Consider the following 24971-nt stretch of genomic DNA (forward strand, 5'->3'; position numbering starts at 1 on the left):
CCGGGCAGCCTCTCCCCCCGGCAGCGGGGCGGGCATCGCCGCCGGCACCGCGCTGCTGGAGCCGGCAGCCGGGCGGGAGGCGGCGGCGCGGGGGAGGAGGAGGAGGAGAAGGAGGAGGAGCAGGATGAGATTCAGGCCGTGACTCAGCAGCCGCCGCCGCCGCGGCGATGGTTGCAGTGGGGCTGCCCCTCCGTGCCCGCACGGCTGCCGGGAGCGGGGAGCGCGGCGGGCAGAGCCGGAGCGCCCGCGGGCATCGGCGGGCGGGGCGGGGCCGGGCGCCGCATGGCAGCCGGCGCGGGCACGGCGGGGCGGGGCGGCGGCGGCAGGAGGAGGAGGAGGAGGAGGAGAAGGAAGGAGAAGGAAGGAGAAGGAAGGAGAAGGAGAAGGTAGCGCCGGTGCCGGAGGGAGGAAGGAACGAGGAGCGGCGCATCCCGCCGCCGAGGGGACTCGGCCGGTGACATCACTGCTGGAGCTGCTGTAGAGGGAGGCGGAAAATGGCTGCTGCGAGGTACCGGGGGACCCCCCGTGGGAAAAGAGGGGCTGCGACCCAGAGGCGTGGGGTGTCGGCAGCGGCGAGCGCCCGCGCAGGTCCGTGGGTCTGTGGCGTACCCTGGACCCGAGGCGTCGGTCGAGGCCGGTTTCGTGGCGGGGGAAGGGATTGGGAAATGACAATGAGATCCATCCTGACAAGGTGAGCAGGGCGCTCGTGCGGTGCTGCCGCGTGTCCCCGATGCCGGCATTTAGCCGGCAGCCGGGTGCGGGCGGGACGGGGCAGTCTGCGCGCCGGGGCTGTGCAGAGCAGCGCCTGCAGGGACCCTCGCACTGCAGGAAACTGCAACGCGCTGCAGCCAATGTCAGCGCCGTGCCCTTCGCTCAGCGCCGGGCCGCAGCTGCTGCAGCGCAGGCAGCATCAAAATCCTGCCGTGTGCAGGTAGCTAATGCAGATGATGACAAGAGTTCACCTATGTCGCTGTTGCTACCTCTGTGGTTGTTACTGTGATACTCCAGACTTTAAAAGACTCTTTCTGAGGTGTTTGAAAATGCAGTTCTAAACTCCCTCACGCTGCTAAACACACACACACACACACACACACAAAAATCATTTGCTGAAAATAGAGCCAGGTATCATTTTGCAATATTGCATTTACTCGTGTTACTGGGGGAAAAGGTTCATTCAAGGCAAAACTCATGTGATTTTCGTGCACCTTTTATGTGAGCACATAAATCTGAAGGACATTTCCAAAACTTCATAGAAATAATCAAAATCTCTGTGTAAATATCGGAGAAACATTGAAATGTTACTGCTTTATATGACCGACATGAACGTACAGAAAAACATATGTGTAAATTTAAGTTAAACTAAAAAAATATGCAAGCTGGAAAGACAGAGAGGGAAATCTATCTGTGTACCTTAAATAAAAACAGGAAAATAATCTCTAGATTATTAAAATTAATTTATTACTGGGCTAATAACATTGTAACAATTTACTGTACCCTTAAGGTTAAGGAAGTCTGTTATCCTTGAAAGATGGTCATGATACCAGGTGCGGGGGTGGGGGGGGAATGTAAGTAAAAAAAGAAAAAAAAAAGGGGGGGTTAGGTCTATAATAATTTATTCCAGGATTTTTGTATCATTTCAAGCTATACACCGACAGAGTAAGCCAAAACAGTCTCTCATGTTACTTTGTAAAATGGAAAGTTGCTACATTGCAGCCATGGATTCAAAGCTTTCCCTCACTGCCTAGAAACTGCCAAATGCTGTAAGGTTGTGTTGCATCACGTGGTGCAATATTGAAATTTTTCCTAATACCGCAGTACACTGCAGTAAAATGGTTTTAATGCAGATTACCTGGAGATTATTCAAATCGTCCACATTACCTCACTGAAATATGAAGCAAATTGGTGTGATCTCCTGGCATCGTTCTGCAGTGCCACGCTGCAGGATACTGTGAGAGCAGGAAACTTTTTGACAGCTTTAGCTCTCCACTGATTTATTGTTTCAGAATGGGATGATAGAGTAAAAGTAGCACAGCAGTGACTGCACGGTAAATCACAGAGAACTGAGGCGGAATGGTTCTTTTCACACTGTTCTCAGGTAACAGTGCATAGAAATCATCTGACAGACAAATTTCTAGTGAAAGCTTTTTAGTTTAAGGTTTATAGCTTTTCCCTTCTAAGAGTTAGAGCTCACTGGTGTCTTGAGGATAATGTTTTTCCAAATGGATATAATAAGTTTCGTGACAGCTGCTTAATTTTTTTTCAAATGCTAAAGAGAGTAGAGTTTAGTACAAGAAATGCTGACATGCATGATTTTTCTGAGAGCTGCTGCTCCAGGCTTTTGAGCCAACAGTCTCACATGTGCACCAAACTGCTGTTCTGGCTTTCCCTATATTCATTACTGCTCTGTGCTTGTTAAATACTGCAGGGTATGGTAGTGTGGTTAAAATATTATTTCCACAGTGAATAAAGTTTAAATTGCTGAATTTCATCCACATTAAAAATAAGCAAATTACATGTGGGTAGATTTTTTTTCCCCCAAATAGTAATAAAGAGAATTTAAGGGAAGTTTTACGTGTATCACACTTTTAATCTAAGATTCTATACAGAATGTTTTTCAGGGAACTTTTCCTAAATCTTAAGGATGATAAACAGAGAAGACAAAATAAATGAAGAGAGAAGGTTAAAACAAAACCTCTCATCTGAGATTTGACCTCAGAAGGGAAATCCCGGAGGTGAAGCCACTGCAGAGGAGAAGTAAAAGAAGGTAACAAAGCTTGAGACTGTGTGATAACAGGGGGTGGAATGGGAGGGGAAGTCAGAAGTTGTTGAGAAGTGGAATTAAGTGTTTTATAATCTAAGAAGGCAGTTATTGATCCTGCAATAAGCAAGGGGTCCTGCTGCCATTTCAGAGTACACATAATGTGGCTGCACTTTTGCAGAGATGTGAGCAGGTGGGATGTAGTGTACTGCAGATGCTTGTTTTGATGGGGATCACAGGCAAACAGAGCAGTGACAAAGTCACTGGCAGAGCTGAAGCTTTTGGCCAGAGTGCGGGAAGCAGCCTTTCACTTGAGCAATGCTGAGGGAGGAGGTGGTGATAACTACCTGGGCAGAGGGGTCAAAAAGGAAAGTTCTGCTTCAGAGAACCCACAGAGAAGAGGTGACCAGCAAATATTTGGACATGGAAAGGGACAGGAGGATGTTTCTGTGGTTGCAGTTACTCTTGAATACAGTTTACCTATTCTCCCAAGTTGTGTGAGGTAGGGAAACAACATGGAAATTGTGTCAAAGTCCTGCAGTTTAGTGTAAGAGTTGAACAGGGAATGTGCTGTAGCAGCAGCAGCCCTCCTGCAGGGAGACAAGGCAATGTTGACCTCAAATATTCTTTGAGCTGGTCTCTCGTGATAGCCTGTTCTGACTTAGCAGTCTTGCCCAGAAAGGCTGAAAGAGGAGATAATTTCTTCCCTTACCCCTGTCCTGCTTGCAGAATTGCAGTACAGTCTCTGGGCCAGTGCATATTCCTTGATAATTTAGGTGATGTTCAGCCACACTTTTTAAAAGAAACTAAAAATTCTAGTTGAATGCCATAGGTTAGGCTGAAAGGCAAAAAAAAATTGCAAAAAGAAAGTATGATGGCATTTTGAGTGGAGAAACCACATCTGCAGAGGTCTGCTGACCTCCCCCAGTGTGAGCCATGGGATTCAAGGGCACTCCACAGCTCTGTGAAGGCACCTCTCTGCTCCTGCAGACTGAGGTGTTCTGGAACTCATTTTGCAGGTGTAAGACTCCCTTTATCAGTGAGCTGAGGGAAAAAGGTCACATGCTGGATCTGGTGATGTGGACATAAGAATACGAGATGATACATGAAACGATTTCAGAAGAGTAGCTGAGTGAGTGAAAGGGTAAGATCATCTCTTTTCACTGGTATGCTTTAAGGACTGCGTTTGTACTAATTAATTATAGTTGAGTAAAGTATCCTGCCTAAAATGACTACTTAACTGGTTAGAAGGGTTCTCCAATCATCTAATACTTTCTAACAAAATATTTGGATTTTTCCTCATCAAACAAGAACCAAAGTAAATATAGTCAAAACCAAAGAGGCAAGCAAACTAAATACAGAAGACATCATAGTATCTGAGTGTTATCAACATCTTTCGATGAAATAACTGACTTTCCCCCTCAGTATTCTACTCACAGGTTATGTGATGCCATCAGTACTACCCTAGCAGCTTAAACATACCATAGGAAATGTTGTGAGAGTTTCTGGTAAATGATTAAACCTTATAAAAAACTTTCTTCAGTTGAAATAACAACATTTTTCTGGCTTGATACAGGCAACCCATTTAAAAGAAATCTGTTATGTGAAAGGACATGTTATAAATTCAGCAAGGTTATTGCAAATCTTCATTCTGCAAAACTTGCTAAATTGTTTACTCTATACAGTGCTTTGTATGGCTAGCATTAGTTAATTCTCACAATATCTTTGAAATTAGGTAAATTTGTATTATTATTTCTGGTTCATTGAAAAGAAAAGGTGAACTATAAATTTAAAGGTTGTATGATTTACCCAAGACCAAACTCTATGATTCCAGTGCTACAGACTAAACCCCTCCATGACTGGAACATTTTGCCTTCTGCAGGTATCATAGGTGACCATGTAAAACCAAATTCTTGTCAGCTTTATATATTTAGAGGTAATTGTCCTTATTTTGTGGGTTCATCAGCTCAAACAACTTGCTTATTTAAATTCTCTCTGCTTATTAGACTGAATGAAAATCAAATGGAGAGTGAGCCATACAGTTGTACACTCACAGCTCATAATGTTGCTGGAAAAAATGCTGGCAGGAATTCTGTGGGCATAAATTGACTTTGTAGACAGAGAGGCTGATCTTGAACCTAGATGGGAATATACTGCTGAAGCTCCTATGGCTTTTTTTTTTTTTTTGTTACAGCAGCAGTGTGCCCCTTTGTCCTTGGTTGAAATTTGCTCTGTATTCATTTTTGGCAGTGTTTAAAGTAGCAGTTGTCAATCTGTATGTGGCCTTACATCCCAGAGGGAATTGCACTTCATTAGTATTTTAACTGTATAATTGAAAGTTGTTTAAGGATTGTTTCAAACTGATACACAACACTGGTCATTCCACTGTTATATTACTTTATGAAGTTAGGTTGAACTACATCCAGTAAAAAGACATTTAATTTTACAGGAAGGGAAAAAATAGTGGTAGTAAGTTTTGTGGGTTTTATCCTTGCAGGGAAGATGCCCTGCTGTCAATTCTCTTAAGTGCATGCAGAATTACTCTTAGTTGAAGTAATATTCCCTGAAGTAAGAGGACAATATATATATCTCTTTTTCTAGTTCATGACCTTTAATAGTACTGCAGATTTTTTTTTTCTCCTACCTACCAAAATGCTGCAAAACCAGAGCAGTTGGGGAAGAGCTTTGGAGTAAAAGAGCAAACACTTTGAGTATTAATCAGGCGTGACTTCTCATCTATGATCACTCACCTATGAGCCAGTAACGACATATAAGAAGAGATAGTAAAGATGCTGCTAAGTTATTAAATACTCACCAAAAATCAAGCCTGGAATTTTCTAGCTAATATTTCACTTCTTTGCTTTTAAGAGTTGAAGGGAGAATGCCACCAAGAGAAATGCTTTGGGGTAGAATGAAAGATACAACTTCTACTACCTCATAAAAAGAGTAAGATCCTCTTTTAACCTCTCATATCTGGTTTTCAGAGGGTTTGTTTGAATAAGTCCAATTTGAAAGTGCATTAGTTGCATATGGAAAGTATGTCTAGTATTTTTTCAGCCTTTTAGGAGAAGGTTATTTGACTGCTTGGGCTGTTGCATGGAGCAAGTGCACAGTTATGGCACCTCAGCACAGATTTTCATGCGGTCAAACTTCCTCTAATGATCCCATAAACATCTCTAGACAAAATAAGTGATGCATCACTGTTCTTTAATGTTTATAGTTTGGGAGCTGTTAAGATGGGTTGCATTGGATTACCCAAGCCAGGGCATAATGAGCACAGCCAAGTGTATGACTTGACAGAGCCATGCTGTTTCTCCTTCCAGGCTACGTATTGCTTCTAAGTGTTTGGGTATATTAACCTGCAAAGAAAGAGCTTTCTTGTGATTATACAAACTCCTGTAGCATAGGTATTTCATCCAGTTCAACAAATAAAGAGGTTTATTTCTTGGTCTGTATATTAATACATTTTGTTGTGCATGGCATTTACAAACAAGCAAATTGAAGTGAGTATTAGTTCTCCATCTGTCAGCTGTGAAACAGCTATTTAATAAAGATACTAATCTGTCATGTAGAATTAAGATAACTTCCTGCATTTTATTTGGTGTCTTGTTACCTTAATGTGAATCTGAGTGTGGATTAAAATACAGATAAATAAATGCACATGGTTTATAGGCATATGAGATATCTAGGCTCCTATTTAAACTCGGGTAAATCATCAAGGCCCAGAGAACAATGCATTTCCCTGAATTTGGGTGTAGTGCCATTTCAGATGCCTGGATTTAGTAACCACCATCATAAGCCTGAAAGAGGGTCCAAGCCCTGTGTGAAGTCTGTGCCCATCAGAAGAGGCAGTTGGAGGCCAGGCATAATAATTTTTGGTGTCTAAGATTGCGCCATGCATTTCTTTTTAGGCCACTGAACTGAACCCTACAGAACTTGAAAAAAGCTGAATCTCCAGGAAGCTTTAACTGTGTTCAGTAGGGGCTTGACTCATATGACTGTTGGAGTTGCTCAAGGCTGAGACATCTCCAAAAGGATGACAGTTGTGATAAAAGATCTGTGGGAGAGTTGTACTTCTAGAGTAGCAGCTGAAGGCCAAGCAAATAACACTGGTGCTAGGCACCTGTTTAGAAAGCCAAATTGATCCCTGTATCTCCAGTGATTACAGCAATAACTTAAGGCACCTGGTGCACCGGTGACACCTAAATGTAAGCATCTTAATCTAGAACTGAATCCTATACTGAAAACCCAGTAATAATGCTACCTTGCTATCTTAAAATCCATTAAAATGAATGCCATGTTTCACTGATTGAATAAATTATTGGTTAGAACAAAAGTTTTGTACTTCCAGACGTAGTAAACATACTTGCTTAAAAAGTCATTATTCAGCCTTTCCTATCACTCAATTTAACAAATAAAATTAATAGTTTGATGCAAAAATCTGAGCTTTTCTAATAGATTTCTTTAAGCTTTTGATTTAAGCCACAGTCCTACAAAGGACTTTGGCATATTTAGATATTAATATTGTTTTGTAGAATTCCTAGGTTGCTAAAACCTAGGAAGAGGGCACTATTGTGACAAATAGGAATGGCTTCATGAATTCCTTGGGTCACTCAATAGATTTTAGAGTGTGGTATGAGGTTTGCACCAAGTTCTCTGTGTAATCCTGGCAGTTGTAAATGCTGCAGAGGCTTTAAGGTCAAGGCCATCTGGGTAAATAAGGTAAAGATGTTGCTTTACCATGAATAGCATCACTTCTTAGAAAAGTATCTCAGGTTATTTCACAGCGAGTCACACCAGGATAGTGATCTGCAGTGAGGAAGTGACCTCTTGAATATCAGGATTAAAATCTTATCATTCTATCCTTCCTGTGGAAGACAAGTGGGATCATTCCTGTGTGTTTATAGTCTTAAGAGTTGCAGTAGTGTTCTGATAGATGCTCCCCCAGATTCCCAGCTGAATTTGGAACATAGCGATACTGATGATTCTGGAAAATCTGTACTCTGTATTTCTCAGCTGAGGGCAGCATATTTGTGCTTTTGAATCATCTTTTCCAGAAATGACTAAGATATTGCACTGCAAATCTTTTGAGCAGTAGCACACTTCTGTATTCTGACAGCACCTAATTCCACTGAATTCATTAGTAAATCTTACACTGGTTGCAGGTAAAAAAGATTAGAACCCACAACAGGGCGTATAACTTATTTAAATATGGTCACATTTTCCATCATACCTGCTATTGGAAATTTTGAGACTTCAGTGCAGTCCCAAGTTTTTCATCAACATTGTATTTAATATTCTGACAAGTTCAATGAAAAATGCCAGTCTAAATAACACAAACCAAATCTGTCACGACCACTTATGCTGAATTGGAAATAAATAAGTTTTTATGAGGTAGATTAATTGGAAGACCAGTTAAGATTGGGTTTTGGTTTGGTTTTTTTCCAAGGAAAAATTGAAAGCTGAACTCAGAGGGCAGATAATATAAAATGTTAGTACATAATAAAATACTAGCTTTATTATGTGTTGCATTAAGGCTATAGACCTTTGGCCTAAAATAAACCCCCTTGCATTCCACCTGGTCCTCAGAAATCAGAAGAGTTGGGTGCAGCTGGGCTTAGCTTCTGATTAGAACTGATTCAGCATTACCAGCCTGGTTGAGTTCAATAAGAACATGCATGATCACAGATTTGCAAATAGTGCAGTTTACCAGTTCAGTACTATAGATCTGAGTTCAATAAAAACTTTCACAATCCAGATTCACAAAAAGTACCCTTTCCTGAAGTAACAGGAAAGCAGGTTCAGGATTGCTGGTGATAGGACTGCACTAACTACAATGTGTCACTACAGCAGGTAATAGTAACAGAGATCTATTAGTGATAGGTAGATAGAGATATAAAAATATTCACAGGTCTTTACAATGCACTGGAGGCACAAAGCTCACCTAGAGGCATCCCTTCAGGGGAGCAGGAGAGAGAGTCCATCAACCGATCCCAAGTAAGCAGAGGTGCTTTCCCCTCTCTCTTTTTGTCTTTCACTGCCCCAAACCCCACCTTCCTCTATGTAGTAGGTGGGGTTTTGATGGTTATGATTGTACATGTAAGGCATGTTCTCATTTCTCTTCATTTGCATTCTTAGGATGTGAAAGCTAATATGCAAGTAGGGCTTAATGAGGGTCTTGGTTATTTTCAGTCAGAATTTATAGTTGACACAAAAGGTAGAATAAACACTTTGGTCCTCCTCCACCTGCTGAGGTGGCAGCAAAGGCTGTCTGACCTAGACAGCCTTTACTAGAAAGTCTTTGAGTACATGGAGAAGTCTTTGAGTGGAGAGGAGGCTCATGGCTTGTACAGAGATGCAGGTTCCCTCCGGGGCTTCTCTGAGATGCCACTGGGAGCAAGGCCTCCACCCCTGGCATCGTTCAGTCCTTATGCCTCCCCGGAGCCAGGCACAAGATAAGCAAGGGCACGACTCTCATGTTTTTCTCAATCAGTCTCATCAGTTCTTCACCGACTTAAGGCAACTCTGTAGCAAGCCTGACCATTTACCATACTGATGGATCTGTGCTACAGTTCCTTGATTTGCTGCAATCAGTGTCAAAGCCCTGTTTTAAGCCAACAGAATCAGACCCATCAAGTGGGTATACAATCTCATGTTGTAAACTTATAACACTTTGCGCTGTGTTTACTGAAAGAAAAAGAGAAATAATGATCTCAGCATGCCATCTGCCAGTTCTCTGACTGAATGGAACAGACTGTGTCAGACAAAGGGTGACCTATATCTTTAAGTGACCTTTGTGGATTTTGGTGGCCTGGGGTTTTTTTGGGTGCTTTTGTTTTGGTTTGGTTTTGTTCTGGCTTTTTGTGTTGCTTAGTAACAATATCATGTGTACAAATTTATAGCATTTGTGCAGTATGTGAGGTGTTTGTAAAAATTAAGAGTCCAATTAATGCTTACTCTGCAGAACTTTAAAATTGTATGGCTCCTTCCTTTTTCTTTTTTCCCTTCTACAAATGACCTAGAATGGTGAAAAATCATAAATTTGCACGTCAGTATTTGTCAAATCAGTAATTAGTGTTTTCAAAGGGAGTATATACCAGAATTAAATAACTTGCAAAGCATAGGTGGCTTTCAGAGGTCATACAATTGTCTCTGTGGTTAGTAGCTGCACACAGGGTAATGCCTGTGAATGATAATGTATCCTGCAAATAAACCACTGAACAAAGCATTCAGTGTCAGAAATCTTACTTGATGACTTGCAGAACTATGTTAGAAAGATTTAAAACAGACAACCAGATACATGTTAACAGATTTCATATGCCATCCTTTCAGTTCCCTATAGCTTCTGCTGGTCTGCTGGAATCTATCCTACTATTCAAAATCTATTCAAAACCAGAAAAAGCTATTACAAGATGGGTTGGACCAGGCAAGCTTCTGCAAGGAGACACACCATCTCTGTAGTCACTGAGTAGTTGGTGGAGAGAAATAGGCTCTCCCAGACAGTAAGTCATCTGCTGGCTTTTAGACATGTGTCATAGGGTGAGATGAATCACCTCCCTTTCTGCAGTGACTGAGCCAAATGTGGCTAGACAACCTCTCACTTTTAAGGCAGTAAAAGTTTGGTAAGGTTAATCCCAGTCCCCAAGTTACTTTGTTGTCTGACGATACATTATATTTTGCCTTTGATCTGTTTTGGCAAATTTTAGAGGGAAGCATCTCCAGCAGTCCTGACTTGGACAAGGTTCACGTTGACTCCTGTGGGAGGTCAGGGTGAGAAAACACTGCAGGACTTCCCTTCCAGAAAGTGAAGTGTTTCACTATTCCTCTCCCTTATTAGTGACATTTTGTTCTACCTTTCCATTCGCTTTAATCATTGGCTAGAGATGATGCCAGCAGACAGTTAGGTGTTATCCCCAGGGCCCATGGATTGTCACAATAAATTGTGTGAAAAGACGTAGTTTGGTTAATGTCTACTGCAGGAGCTGAAGCTGCTCCATAACATAAAAATACTAACAATAAGCTGCTACACTTTATACCTTTCATTTGGTGAGGTAACGATTTCATCATCTTACCCATAGCACAAGCAGCTGGGCTGATGTCCAGTAGAGCTGCAGCAGAGAACAGGGGGCCTGGCCAGTTGCTGTTGCTGCTCCTCAACTGCTTTTCTGCCTTGGACCCTTTATAAAGAGCAGCAACATTCCTTCTCTCAGCATGCTGAGAGAATATGGCAGCTGTTAAGGCCCTCAGTGAAATTGGTTTTGCTGTTTATTAGTACACCCTCTGATCACAGGCAAGAATCTTGTCTGAAGAACTTTAGAGATAATGTAGATAAATTGCTGAGCTCCAAGTCCCGCCATGACCATGGTAAAAATTGTCCTTAGCTTAGAGTGGCAGGATGGATTTTCACGGATCCAGGTGCTTGCCTGGTGTAAAGACTGCGAGATATTTTGTTGTCCGTGTGCTTCACAGTGTCTACCAGTGGCACCATGGGCTCTGAACACCCAGAAGTCCATATGTCCATTGCCTCCACTAAGTTGTTTGACAATGTAGGCAAGTCTGATAGCTTCCAAAAGCTGTTGGGCTTGGTACTGATGTGCATGGTATTGGCACAGTGTGTACGTGAATAGCCCTAGTGCCGTGGGGAATCATCACTTGCCCTGCATGCTGTGAGCAGCCTGTGTATTCAGTGTACCTCTGGAAATCCTGGGCTGGCTTGCTAACCCTGTACAAGTTCAGACCACAAGAATGTCCCATGGCTCAGAGAATATTTGTCTCAATACAAAGTGAGAGACAAAAGACAAACTATTAGAGGACTGCAGGGAAATATTAAAAAAATATATAAAAGTCAATCAGTCAGTTGCTATTCTTAGCACACTGGCAGCTCTAACTTTGCTGCAATTCTGTTGTTCTTATGTGGGCTTTTAGGAGGGTAAAGAAATAGCTCACAGCTGCCAAGGTCAAGGGGGGAAATATCAAAGTGCTTCATTTGAGAATCAAAGAACCGGGTGGTGGAGATTGCTGTGCTGAGTTGATCAGAGGCAGATTCGAGCCAGATGAGAAATGTTAAGCTGAATGAAGTATATACTCAAAAGCATTTTGAAAAAGAAGGAAGAATACTGATGCCCAATGTGATTGCATACACCACCTGTTTTAAATCTGGTATTTTGTTGTGCAGACAAACATGCAGTTCCATTTTGGACCTCACCTGTCCGTAGTGAGGTCAGTGCTGAAACTTTGGTTCCTTTGCATTCTGCTTTGTCTATATGTTTATTCATTTGAATGATCCTTGTCTGTGGTATGAGGATCCATCCAGCATGGATCAGTGGCAGAATGAGGCCTCTGGTGAGTCAGGCTAGGCAGAGTTATGCAGGCTGCTTCCTCTTCCAGAATTTGCATGGAATGGATGTTTTCTGATCTTTCAAGAAAAGTAATGTCAATTCTTGCAAACACAGTCTCCTTTCTCCAGTGAGGTAATACTTAACAGTCCTACTGCTATCACACTCAACACATCCAGCATAAAAATGTGATTTAACCCTCCTTTTAATGGTGATTTCTTATGCTGCTTGCTGCATTGTATCAGTAAACATGTTGACAAGACTGCAGTTGTCTCTTACAAATTAACAAGTTCACCCCTGTATGGAAAGCCAGCTCTCTTGAGGCATAGCACAGACATGTGGAATAGTGGCAAACCGGGCTTCTGCAAACAAATTGACATTACTTCTCAGAGCACTGCAGCCAGATATTCTCACTTTGACATAATAGCCCCATGTAATTCCCCTTTTCTAGCTCTGAGTTACCTTTTTGACAGCCTCTGCATGAGGCACTAAATTTGCTTTTGACTGATTGAGGCTAAGTAAATCGCAAATCACACTGTCACATCTAGGAATTCATGAGTTTTCAGCTCTGTGAAAGTATTCCACCTTCATGAATTGACTATATGTTTGCTGGAAAGAAGATTCAGGTTTGACAAAATCAGATTTTCTATGTATTGATTTAATAATTTTTAAGTAGAAAATATCTTCTCTGAGTATAATGACAACACTTAAATGAACTGGTTACATTTCCAGTAGAGTTTACACTTTCATGAAAGGCTATCTGCCTAATTGGGAAAATAAAGCTCAAAGTATGACTTGTTCCCTTCTCCTGTATAGAGAAGATCTATACTGAAGTATAGAACCTCAGTGCTTTAAAAAGCCCAGAATGGCCCATTGCTTTAAAAGTATTGTTTTATGAAGCAAATTATTTAGCTGTATATTTGGGTTTGGGTTCTCCTTGTTGCTGTTATTCCTCATGAAGCAGCCCGGCTCTCTTCCAGTCCTTAGCCTGTCATTTCTTTTGTACATCAAGTTTTCCACTGCCAGGATGTCTCATACCTCACCCACTCAGTTGTCCTGGGTAGTTCTGGGTTGGTTTTCTGTGGCTACAATTGTCTTCCTGCCCATGAGATGATAATCATCCATCCCTCTTAATAGCATGCATAGCTCGTACTTTCCTTCATTCTAGGGAAATATTTTATCACACCTGTATCTTTTAGTCAGAGGCTAGACTAAAATTTTTATTGAGACAAATGAAGTAGTAGTAGAGATCCCAGCCAGAGATAGATTGAACATAAAATTAATATGGGAGCCAGGACTCTGTGAGTGAAAGCTGTTTTCTGTGCATAGTTTTGGAGACAACTCTCTGATGTACAGGTATGAAACAGACCATCTCCCACCCTTCAAGGGGGACACAACTCGCTGCTTGGCTAGTTTTCACTTTCTTAGGATATTTCCATACAAGGTAACTACCAATATCCAGCAAAAGGAGGGTTGTTTGGGGCTTTTTAAAGTGTTGTAACATCCCTGTGGCATGACACAGTAAATGCTATTTTTCCTATGATGTCCTTTAGGAAGCGTCTGTGTGACAAGAAAGCCACTTAATAATGAAAAAATTCACACTGTTTGATTTTGTAAATGATAATTCACTGCAAATTGGAGAGACTTCATGGATACAGGACCTTCCCTGTGATGACAATGAACTAGAAAGACTTCTGAAACCTAATGAGCATGTACTAGTTAACTGGCCTGTGGGAGAAAGAAAGACAGAAAAGCACCTGGTGAAAGTTGTGTACATGAGTGGTGAGTGCAGTTACAGAACACTTGTCTGATATGAAATCTGCTTTTAAGGTACAGTTGCCTGATTGTCTGTGCTTTGGCCTTTTTCCTTTCCATCACTTCAGATGACCCCCAAGAGCTGGTGGAAATGATGCAAAAGATATTACGAGCAGATGAAATTACAAAAATACAAGTCCTTGGAAAAGGCAAGAGGAAGAGGATAGAAATGATATTCTCAGAAAGTGAGGACAGTGACTTGGATAAAGAAAAAGTGAGTTTTTGTCTTTATGTGCCTGATATTGGTAGGTCTGTAAAGGAATGAAACACACTGTAACTATTGATTCTTAATGATACAACACACTATTAAAAGATGTATAGTAAAGGTAGGAATACAGGCAGCCTTCACATGGTACCTCAGCACAATAAGCTGTCAGAGTAATTATTTAGGCCAATGGATTTTGTCCTTTTCTATGTCAAGAGACGAGTGTTATTCAAGGCTTTGGTGCTCTGTAGCTCCATTGCATTTTCCCCCATAAGACAGAAATCTGACTAGTGCACGAAAAAGGGAAGGGACCAGGTGTTCTGAGGTGTGCATTGTGCTGAGATCTGCAGTGACAAAATATAGGCAAGGAAAACATAAAAGTCAACGAAGTTACAAATACATTTTTTAAAAATACTAACCAAGAATATCAAGTGCACAGTGGATAAAAATTTATGGTATATTATGAAATACTGTAATGAAAGGCTCTATAGGAATGCAAAGGTACATTATGCACTTGTTTACAGGGGAAGATGGTAAAACATATAAAAAGAAAGAAGTCATTGCAGGCATCTGCTCCTGCCAACATCCTGAGTCAGCTTGAAACATCGTTAATTAACAAACAGGTAAACATCCATTTTCATCAATTTTAATGTATTAAGCAGAAGCAATCTTAAATGTATTTTTGAGGGGGGCATAGGAGTTTTGCCATAGTGAAGCTAACAGTTCTAAAAGATGCTACTTTGGAAAACTGATGAATAGAGAACAGAGACAAAGGTTACATATCACCTAATAGTTATATATTACACTGATCTTTCATTTTTAGTTTTTATAGGAATAGTAATAGCTATGTTTGGTAACAGCTTTTATTAAAATGCACTGAGTCTGTTTATACAAGGCAATTTTTGGATTTAGCCAGATATTTTAATGTTAGTTTTGATGCTCTGATTTTATGTTGTTGTTGCTGTAGATATCACAGTTGCTTGGGGGTTTTTTTTTCAGAGAGAACCATATTCAGGAAGCAACTTTCTATATAGTGAAAGTAGCAGTGATGATGAAGAGCCTTTATTTCAACTCTCCAAGGTAGAACTATGTGCCAAAATTAAAAGTCTCAAGAGGAAGCTGACAGATACCATGAGAGAAAACTGCCGCCTAAGGCAGTCTCTGGTGATGCTTCAAGGTAAAATTGGGAGTATTTTGATGAAGAGGAAAGCCTGAAGGTCAGGAAAAGCTTGATTTATAAAGAGGCCATTTGGATGGGAATTATGGATGCTCAAGCACCTGACATGATCAAGGCCTACCATTAGCATCAAAGTCTGTGATACATGGCAGCATTTAATTCCAGCAGCACTTACTGTCTTACACAGAAGCCATGCAATCATAGAGTTAGAAATGAAGAAATCTGTCTAATCCTGCCAGTTGTTCCCAAGAGAACCTTTCTGTATGCTGTGTAACCATTGGCTAAGCTCAAATACTTCACTGACCAGTCCAACTAACCATATTTACTAGCAGTCTTTCTTGATCAATTGATATTTTATTTATTCTGAAATTACTTAATTTCTAATTACTTTGGTGATTCCTCATTACTGATAATCTGAGTTAGTTTCAGGTGCACCAAACTTAATTCTTTCCCAGGGATGAAATATTTTGTTCTTTTATAAATGAATCCTTCATCTCTTAGTGATCACCTCTGAAGAGCCTCTCACTTGTCCCTGTCCCTTACTCTGAGGCAGCCGAAACGGAATCCAAAATTTCAAACTGTTAGTGAATGAATAAGGTTTAAAGAGGATTTACTCCTTCCCTTGCCAGCTACAGCATACCATCCCTAGACAGTCTGGTATCTGGTTTTTTTTATTGTTAGATGATTTACCAACTGTTTAGCAGAGTCATTGCCCACTTGACTGCATTTCTTATGTTATTCATCTTGATTTGAATCATTCATCTCCACTTTTTAAAATATTATTTGTAAACCTTTTCTTAGCATCTAACAACTTTTCTCACACATGTAAGTCCATTTTCCTTGCATCTTGAGCAATTGGATTAGTCTTTTACAGTATTTTTTGTAATTTAATATTCTGTATCCTGCTGATATGTCATCTCTTGCATCCTTTTTGCTCTGCATTGATTCTTCTTAATGGATGAAATAAAAGTTTATATTTGAAAATATTACTTTGAGGAAAGATTATTTAAAACATATCCTCTATAGATTAAAAAAAGGGAAAAGCTTCTGCAGTCTGTGTAATTTCTATGAAGAAAAAAAATCAGACATCACTTAGCCCATATGCAATAGGCTTGTGGACTTGTAGAGATTTTGAGATTGTAAAAAGAAAAATAGTCTGGTTTGTGCCATGATGGGTATAAACAAATAGTTCCTCTTAGCCTTGCACTGAACTGATCTATTCTAGAAACTGAGGCCAGATCTTCATGGGTGGGCACAACAGAATAGCAGGAAAACCTTTGAGAGAAGAGGAAAAAGGTATATTGAAATGTCTTTGCTGACTACTTTGAGTCTTTCTCATTATGAAGGAATCTAATTGCAAAAATATACCTGCTTATGTAAGTGGAGTCTGAAAGCTTCAAATACTATTTTACCCCTCTCTTTTCATCTGATTTCAGTGTTGCCACAGGCAGTCACTCATTTTGAGGAACTGGTAGGGATGGCTGAAGCACTGCTCAAAGGGGGAGTGACGTCATCTACGTCCAGTCTGCATCCACATGCTGTTTGGAAGGCATCTCACAATCCATTAGCAGATTCCTATGCAGCTATGCATAGTAACTCCAGCTCACCAGTAACTTTGAATGTGGAAGATGAGGACCAACAGACTGAAAAACAGGTCAGTTAAAAGGCAATTTCAGGCATAAAACTTTATACATTATAAACTTTACTGCTATAGCATAATATAAAAAATCAGCATCAGTAAAATAATTTGTCATAATTGCATTGATAACATGACTAATGAGCTCCTTTTGTGCAGAATGCTCTTTCCATGAGAAGCATTAGGTTTCATTCAGTGTCCTGTACACTCTCAAATTCACTTTAATTTCAGTGACCTTGCATATCTGTGGCTAAGGGCAGAATGTGGATGCATGAAGAAAATACCAAGATCCAGGGATAACTTCCAGCCTAATGGTTTGGATGCCAAAGGGGAACGGTAGTATTTCAAAGATAATCTAAGAAGAATACCAGCAGTCTGTTCAAACTGTTGATTTGTAATTGGAGGCTGGTGTGTTTCTGCTTCTGTTCCAGACACTGGCCAGCAGTTAAGTAGAAATACATGTGTACAGAGATACTGAGTAAAGAAGTTCCCCTATTATCTGCAATTATAACAGAACATGATTGAGAAATCTAAGGCACAGAGGCTGTAAACGAAAAAAATGAAGGCACAACCAAAAGAATGATTCTAGCTTCTGCATTCACAATTTACATAAACATTATTATGCACCAGTTCATGCTAATCCATGCAAATCATTCTTGTGTGTTGTCATGGGGTGCTAAAATCCGAAGAAGTCTGTTAAGAATTATCAAGGTATGTTTTGACTGCATATTGCAATACACAACATTTGACCTAACATCTTCAAAGAAATAAAAAGAGCTCATTTTCTAAGCAACCTGCCTTACTTCATAGAGGTAGCTCAAAATTGCCTATTAGGAGAGTTCAAATTCTTAGGCTGTACCGCTGCTGCATGCAGAAGCCACTCTCAAAGCCCAGGAGCAGACGTCACAGTTCTTAGGGCATGTCTGCTCAGAGGCAGGAATATTAGCTTGGGCATAGTGCCCTGCTACCAAGGCGGTACAGAAACCATGCCAGAACTGGACCACAGCCAGCCTGCATGGAGTGCAAGCAGAAGGATTTTGCTGTGTCTGAACATGTCCTGTCTCCACTAGTAAGTAATAAGGATTGCCTGGTGAAGGGTTTGCTAGGATGCATGGGGTCCTTAGTGTGCCCCACACTTCCTTCTGGAAAACAATCAATCTGTGTGTATAGTCCCAAATGCTGAGTGGTATACAAGTGTGGTGTTATCTCAAGCACACCGTTTGCAGAGATTACTTTTGAAATTGTGGTTTAAAAATAGAAAATAAAAAAGATATTTCAGTGGTAATACTATTTAATATTTCTAGAAAACTGCAATAGTTATGCCTATGACCAATTTTGTTTTCCAGTTCAAGATCGAAAAGTGGCAGATTGCACTTTGTAACAAGAGCAAACCTCAAAAATTTATAAATGACTTGATGCAAGCACTTTATACACATGAATACATGGCTACACACAGCCTGACAGGTGCAAAGTCCTCCTCTTCAAAGGATAAAGCGGCAAAACCAGCTATGAATCAGAATGAAGTTCAGGAAATCATAGGTGATGACTTGTTAACATTACTGAATGTGGCTCTGACTTGACAGGGGGCTTTCTCCAAGGGAGGGGCTGTCATGCTTAACAACTGGGCTACTCAGGTGATGAGCTGTTTCCTATTTCCTTCTTCAGCTACATGTTTTTTTGAACCATCTGTTAAAATTATTGCCAGTGAAATGCTAAGCAGTAGTATTTCTATTGCATGAATTCTGTGGGTTTTATTTAGGTGACTGCTCAGGCACAGTGATAGTGTAAATATTTTAGCCCTTGCAAGGTTGATGCCTTGGTGGAACTACCTAAAAACTGAAGCTAGACAAAATTAAGAGAATAAAAGTGGTTATATTTATTGAAGGGCCTTCAGGTACAACAGGGCAGTCAAAGCCCCCAGGGCCTACACCCAAAATGGATGAGGGGGTCACGGGTTTTCATACATTTGTAAGTTTGGTCCATTTGCATATCGGGGGTTAATCCTCCAATTACAGCTTTAGGTAATGAAGTCATTTACCCCAAGTTTGCTCTCCCCCAACTCACTATTGTTTACATTTCTCGTGGCCTGAGACAGTACGGTGTCCTTGAGTTTTAGGCCTAGAGAGGAATTGTTTTGTCTGACCAAAATGGGAGAAGAGTAGCTAACACTGTATATGGAGTTTAGAATTATACACTAAAGAATTACAGGATATGAAATATATAAAAGCGAAAATCCTGAGGCATCAGGTTAACTTTGAGTGTGATGATAACAGATAAGAGAAGGCAGAAAGAGGACACATTTGGATCAAATTTAAAATTATGTCTACTGTGTCCTGGAGTTTAGTGAATGTTATGAACTCTGACATTTTAAATAGCACTAGAGGCAAAATGAGACTGTATAGGAGACAGAAATAGTGATCAGAGAAGCAAACAAAATTTGGTTTATGCTGAGGTTTAAGGCAGAAAATATTTGGTGCATAGGACAGAAAACAATTTCAGATGGAAGCACCAGCTTTAAAGAAAACAGTATTTTGTGAGCATATGAAGCCAAATTTTCATTGGATTCACACCTGTAACTAAATACTAGAACAATATAGCCTTAATTCCTGTACTATAATCCCTCCCCCATTGCCATTCCCTTGGACTTCTGCAGTTCTCTTGGTTCCCTTCTCAGCTTAGCTCCCGTTCCTTCACGTCAGTACAGTTTTGTTGAAGTTAGCCAGCAGTTTCAAAAGTTATCAGTTGCAAAAATATTTTTTCCTTAAGAACCTTGTTAGAGAAAAAGGCCCAAAATCGAGAGAGATAAAAGGAAACAGTGTGTAGGATGGTAAAAATATATTTAGAGGCAGTAAGATGAGACAGTTTCAGAATGGCATATGAAAATGAAAAAGATTTAATGGGATGAGAAAAATGGTTGATTTCAATCTTAATAATCTTTTTCAACCTAAATGATTTTATGATTCTAAATCCTACTAGTGTCTAGGCAAAACTGAAAAGGGAAGCAGAGAAGGTAATGAGGACACAGAATACAGCATGTTGTGGAGAATTCAGTGACAAAGCCTATAGAGAAATCAGAGAACTTTGTTAAGGTAGAAGAGAATACTCTGGAATTTCAACAGAAAAGTGTCAACATTATACAAGAGAAAAAGAAAAATCAGAAGGAAGCTTGGGAGTTCTAGGACTGTAGAAAATGAGTTAGTAGATCAGATTATTTAAAGAAGATGGAAATTGTAGGACTTCAAAATAAAATGAAATGAAAGGGGAGGGAAGATGATGGAAAAGAATGGAGCAGGAATCGCATTCCTCATGTTGAGTCCTGTTACTGTTGCATTCAAAAAATGTAGCCAGGCAAAACAGAAGGGAATTTTTTAGAAAAAGTGGCATCACCTGCAAATGAAAATTACTGAGGAAAAGAAAAGTAAGATTCAGAGGCATAAGGACTGATGAGGATAGGAAAAGGACTCTGATCAAGAACAGAACATAAGGACAGAGGATTAGCAAGCACAAATAACTCACTACAGAAGCCCTTGTGGCCCTGTAGTTCCTTTTGAGTCTGCCAAGAGCAGGCACACCAATATGGAAGGCACAAAGAAAAACAGGAGCTAGCATGTGCAAAATCTATGAAGGAGTTTGTAAAGACAGTGAAGCAACTAGAGTGGAAGCTGAAGTAGCTGGAACTTTAAAAGATGCAAGAAAAATATTTTAGATCACACATCTCTTGTTTCCCTGATTTGGAGGCTCCATATATATATCATCTCTTTATTTTGCAGGAATCACAAAACAGTTGTTTCCAAACACAGATGATGCTTTAATAAGGCGAATGATGGGACAAAAACTAAACAATTGCACCAAGAAGCCAATTTTAAGCAAAGATCTTAACTCAGGTGCTTTTCAGAAACATAGCTTTTGGTAAGTCAAATAAAAAAATGCCTGCAATGTGCAATTCTGTATATTACTTCATAGTAACAAAATCTAAAAGCAGTCTTAAAATTCAGATGACAATGCATATTTACCTACTTGGTATATGCACTACCAAGTCAGTAAATACTTCCATAACCTTGTACAAAAATTACATAATACAGAAGCAGTCCAGCTTAACATTACTGCACAAAAACAGTTATTGGTTCCAGACAAAGCAGCACAAGACTATTAAATTACAGGAAGAGAATACAGAAGTAAACAAATGGAGTTGCTTTGCTCACTATGTCTATTTTAGATTTGGCATTATTTACCTTTCTTATTATTCTCTGGCTCACCAGAGAGCAGTCAATTCCATTTTCATGTCACCTGTTGTGCCCCAGTTAACCCACAAGTGAATATAAGGAAAATCACACCTCTTTGGTACATATTTGTAAGAGTACTGTAGGAGAGCTAAGCTGGCAATCCTTTACTGCCAAAAGAGTCTAAATTATTGGGTCAGAGGAATTATTAAATAACATCTTACATATTATGGGCTTTTTTGCCTTGCGAATGAAACCAATATAAAATTACCAAACTCATGCCTATGGTCGGCCAAGTCAGCCATTTGCACCATGCTGTTTCCACATACACCAAATGTACATATCACAGAATGGTTGAGCTGGAAGGGACCTCTGTAGGTTGGCTAGTCCAGCCCCTGCTGCTCCAGGCAGGGTCACCTAGACCAGGTTGCTCAGGGCCATGTGCAGTTTAGTCGAGTATCTGCAAAGAGAGAGACTCCACCACCTCTCTGGGCGCCCTGTGCCACTGCTCCGCGCCCCTCATGGTGTTTCCTGGTGTTCAGACAGGACCTCCTGTGTTTCCATTTCTGCCCATTGCCTCTGGTTCTCCCACTGGGCACTACTGAGAAGAGCCTCCATCTCCTTTACTCTCCCATCAGACATTAGTGCACATAGGTAAGATCCGCTTGAGCCTTCTTGAGGCTAAACAGGCCCGGCTGCCTCAGCCTCTCCTCAGGAACACGGTAAGAAATGAGCAATGAACAGGACAAGAGATTAAAATACGGTGACAGGGAAAAGAGATTTGTGCTTACTTAGACTTTTTATAGTGAACTAACATTTTTCTTCTTCCTGGTTCACTTACCTCCTGCATGTTTTTAAAATCTGTATTTGCAACTGTAAGACACTTCATAAGAAAAAACCAACAAACAAAACAAAACAAAAAAACCCAACAACAACAATAAAACCACCCCAAGACATTTGACTATGTTGTGACACAAATGTTTGAAAAGTAGCAGTGTTTTGCTTCTAAAATTCCTTCCTAAGCCACCTGGTAGTACTCCATGGACCACCAGTGGTCTGTGAATTATTACTTGAGAAATACTTACAGAATATCTGTTAGAAAAATCCGCATACACAGGTTTTTCCATCTGGAAACAATAAACAAATGCACCAGCCTGGCAAAAATAAAGTTTACTATGTTAATGCTTTTCTCCTAGAGATGAGAACACTTTGTAAATCAAAGGTCCTGTGTATTTGTAACGTACAGTATGCAATGATTCACTGCAGTATTTTTCTTTGTCCTTAACACAAGCAGGAAAAATAACAGCACAAAATCACAGATTTTGTCTTCTTTGAAAGTATTAAAATCTCAAATATTTTAAATCTTTATCTTCATCAGATGGATCCATAAATTTTGCTAATTCCTGAGTCTTTAGTGTACACGGTATTCCTGAAGCCTTGATAGGAGGACCTTGACTATACTAAAACAATTCTGGGTTGTTATTTAATACTGCATATAGACCTTCCAATTTAAACTCGGTATTTTAAAAATGCCTTTGTGTCTATTATTGATCAGTGGTTATGTAAAATCCAGTCCAACACCCATTGTAACCAATTCAGATATTGCCTGAATAGTGTCTTTTGAACTGATGCATTTATAATATATAATTTTATATCTGTTAAGCATTCCCTTACTGTCAAAGCAGTTAAGCACCATGTAAGTAATTAAGACAACTTGGTGATTCCTTTAGCTCAGATGACACACATATTCCCTGTAAGAAAAGTAAGACAATTTAAAAGTGCTCAGAATCTCTGTTACTCCTTCAGTCCACCTTCCAGCAATGAAATACAGAGGGGGGTAGAGAAAATTCTGTTGTACAGTACCTTTAGTAACCACTTACACACACAAGTTACTAACTTTAAAAACTGGTGATACTGCAGCTTTTATATCCTTCCTTGCTGCTATTTCTTCCTCCTCCGCCTTTCCCCAGAGTACAATTATGATTGAAGACAAGAAATCTGGAGTCAAATCCAATGAGACAGACAAGTTTCGATCTCAGATCCATGAAGCTGAGGTGAAACAAGGAAAAAGGGAATGTGAATGAAGAAAACTATTTAACTAGCTAATAAACAACCTCTGCAGCTTGGAAACTAAGAACAGTACTAATTGCACATTTAATGGTAAAATCTCAAACTTAGTTATAAATTATCTCAACAGTGCTTCAACAGCTGCTTCTCAGGGCATCATCTCTTCGGCTGTTCCTCCTAGTACACAAGACCAGCAGGATGATGATTCACCAGCTGCTAATGCACAACTTCAGCAAAGTGACAGCTGCCTGACTCCTCCACCTCCCACCCCGGAAGGTCAGCAGGAGCGTCCCAAACCCACTTCGTCTAAGGTGGAGTCTCAACTCGCCAGCAGCTCACCAGCGCCCTCTCCCAGCCAGGGTTGTGGACAGGATCTCAGGAATTCAGACAAGGAATAACAGGCAGGTGTTTCATTCCAGCTCACGTGCTCAACAGAGATTAAGAACTAGTATAAAATAAAAAAATAAATAATATCTAAATTGTACTAGATATATGGTAGTATCCAACAGTGGACAGAGATAGAAGCCTGAGAACTTTTTTCTCAAAACAAATGAAAATCCCATAGTCTAGAATAAAAATGAAGCCATATTAATATCTTTGGATTTAAGATATTATAAGATATATGCATGTTATGCAGTAATTCAAAAAACAAACTTTTACTGAAGAATTCAAGTAGAGTTCCCCTTAGTTAGAAAAGAACATTATTTAAAGTACTACCAAAAGAATATATGAGGAACCATAATTCCCTTGCTTTCACCTTGACAGCTGAGGGAAAACTGCTTAACCGATCAAAGAAAGCTGTTGTATATTAATGCAAAAAAGATATAGTGATATGGAGAGAAAATAGATATATTTCCTAGTGAAATGAAGACTGTGGCCTGCACAGGAGTAGAAAGCACAGGGCCATGTGAGCAGAAAAGAAGAAATAAAATAGATGTTTAAGGATGCTACTAACTTGGAAAAAAACTTTCTTAGGGCAATGAAACTACAACTTTCAATATATCCACAGGAAAGAAGCAGCTAATTTTTAACCTCTCAAAGTAGGACAGGCAATGGAAGAAGCCATGTTCCCTTGTAGCTCAGGGAAGAGTCCTTCAGGAAAGCTTGTTTAGTTGTGGAAGCCATTCCCTTGCAGGGATTCTGCTGCTGGTTCAGTAGCTCTTGCTCTCTGTTCTTCCCTGACCATCAGGTCCATAGGATAAGGATGCCTGGTCCCTCCAGTTGGGAAATAGAGGACACTTCATTAGAAGCAACTAATGTTAAGGGCAGAGTTGCCAGCTTCTACTTCCTGTGGTTTGATTTTGGTATGCTACCCCTTGCTTAGAGAAAGGGTGGACAGGCAGAATATTCCTCGTGGTACCAGAAAAATCCCAGTATCTGGGCAGTTCCCCTTGAGATCTGACAGTGCATCTCCCAGGAAGCAGCTGGCAGTCACACAAACCCTATAATAGCCTAAGGAGGAGGAGGGGAAGATACAGGTTCCCCAGGGAAGTGGTCACAGCACCAAGCCTGTCTGAGTTCAAGAAGTGTTTGGACAATGCTCTCGGGTACATGGTGACTCTTGGGGTGTCCTGCACAGGGCCAGGAGTTTGGCTCAATGATCCTGATGGGTCCCTTCCAACTCAGTATATTCTATGGTTCTGTGATTTTTTTCCTTGCTGACTGATTTCAGGTTTATGGTGTGCTGACACGGGAAGGAGAGAACACTTGGGACTGTAGCTTTCCTGTTTGAGTGTACTCCTCCCAGAACAGAGTACT

At 40.4% G+C, this 24971-nt stretch overlaps 1 protein-coding gene across 8 annotated transcripts; it reads left to right on the top strand.

Annotated features, from left to right (window-relative positions):
- Positions 1-339: 339 nt before the first annotated feature.
- On the top strand, positions 340-23923 carry BEND6 (BEN domain containing 6). 8 transcript variants are annotated; one of them, XM_032104685.1, is made up of 10 exons: positions 340-691; positions 2607-2764; positions 13647-13875; positions 13977-14122; positions 14638-14736; positions 15113-15290; positions 16727-16944; positions 18273-18465; positions 20697-20835; positions 23344-23923. In XM_032104685.1, the coding sequence occupies exons 3-10, from the start codon at positions 13680-13682 to the stop codon at positions 23609-23611; spliced, it is 1437 nt and encodes a 478-aa protein (XP_031960576.1). In that variant the 5' UTR covers positions 340-691; positions 2607-2764; positions 13647-13679; the 3' UTR covers positions 23612-23923. The 8 variants fall into 8 exon arrangements, with proteins under 8 accessions (XP_031960576.1, XP_031960575.1, XP_031960581.1 ...); XM_032104684.1 differs by having other exon boundaries at positions 340-508; XM_032104686.1 differs by lacking the exon at positions 340-691 and adding an exon at positions 3778-3902 and having other exon boundaries at positions 1595-2764.
- Positions 23924-24971: the final 1048 nt, after the last annotated feature.

Source organism: Corvus moneduloides, chromosome 3 (assembly GCF_009650955.1).
Source record: "Corvus moneduloides isolate bCorMon1 chromosome 3, bCorMon1.pri, whole genome shotgun sequence".
Lineage (NCBI taxonomy): Eukaryota > Metazoa > Chordata > Aves > Passeriformes > Corvidae > Corvus > Corvus moneduloides.

What these genes read in the sequence shown, in the direction of transcription:
- BEND6 (XM_032104685.1), top strand. Translation starts at nt 13,680, where the DNA reads ATGAAAAAATTCACACTGTTTGATTTTGTAAATGATAATTCACTGCAA. An exon ending in ACCAACAGACTGAAAAACAG is followed by an intron (nt 16,945 to 18,272) that starts GTCAGTTAAAAG and finishes TTTGTTTTCCAG; the next exon opens with TTCAAGATCGAAAAGTGGCA. An exon ending in TGAAGTTCAGGAAATCATAG is followed by an intron (nt 18,466 to 20,696) that starts GTGATGACTTGT and finishes TTTATTTTGCAG; the next exon opens with GAATCACAAAACAGTTGTTT.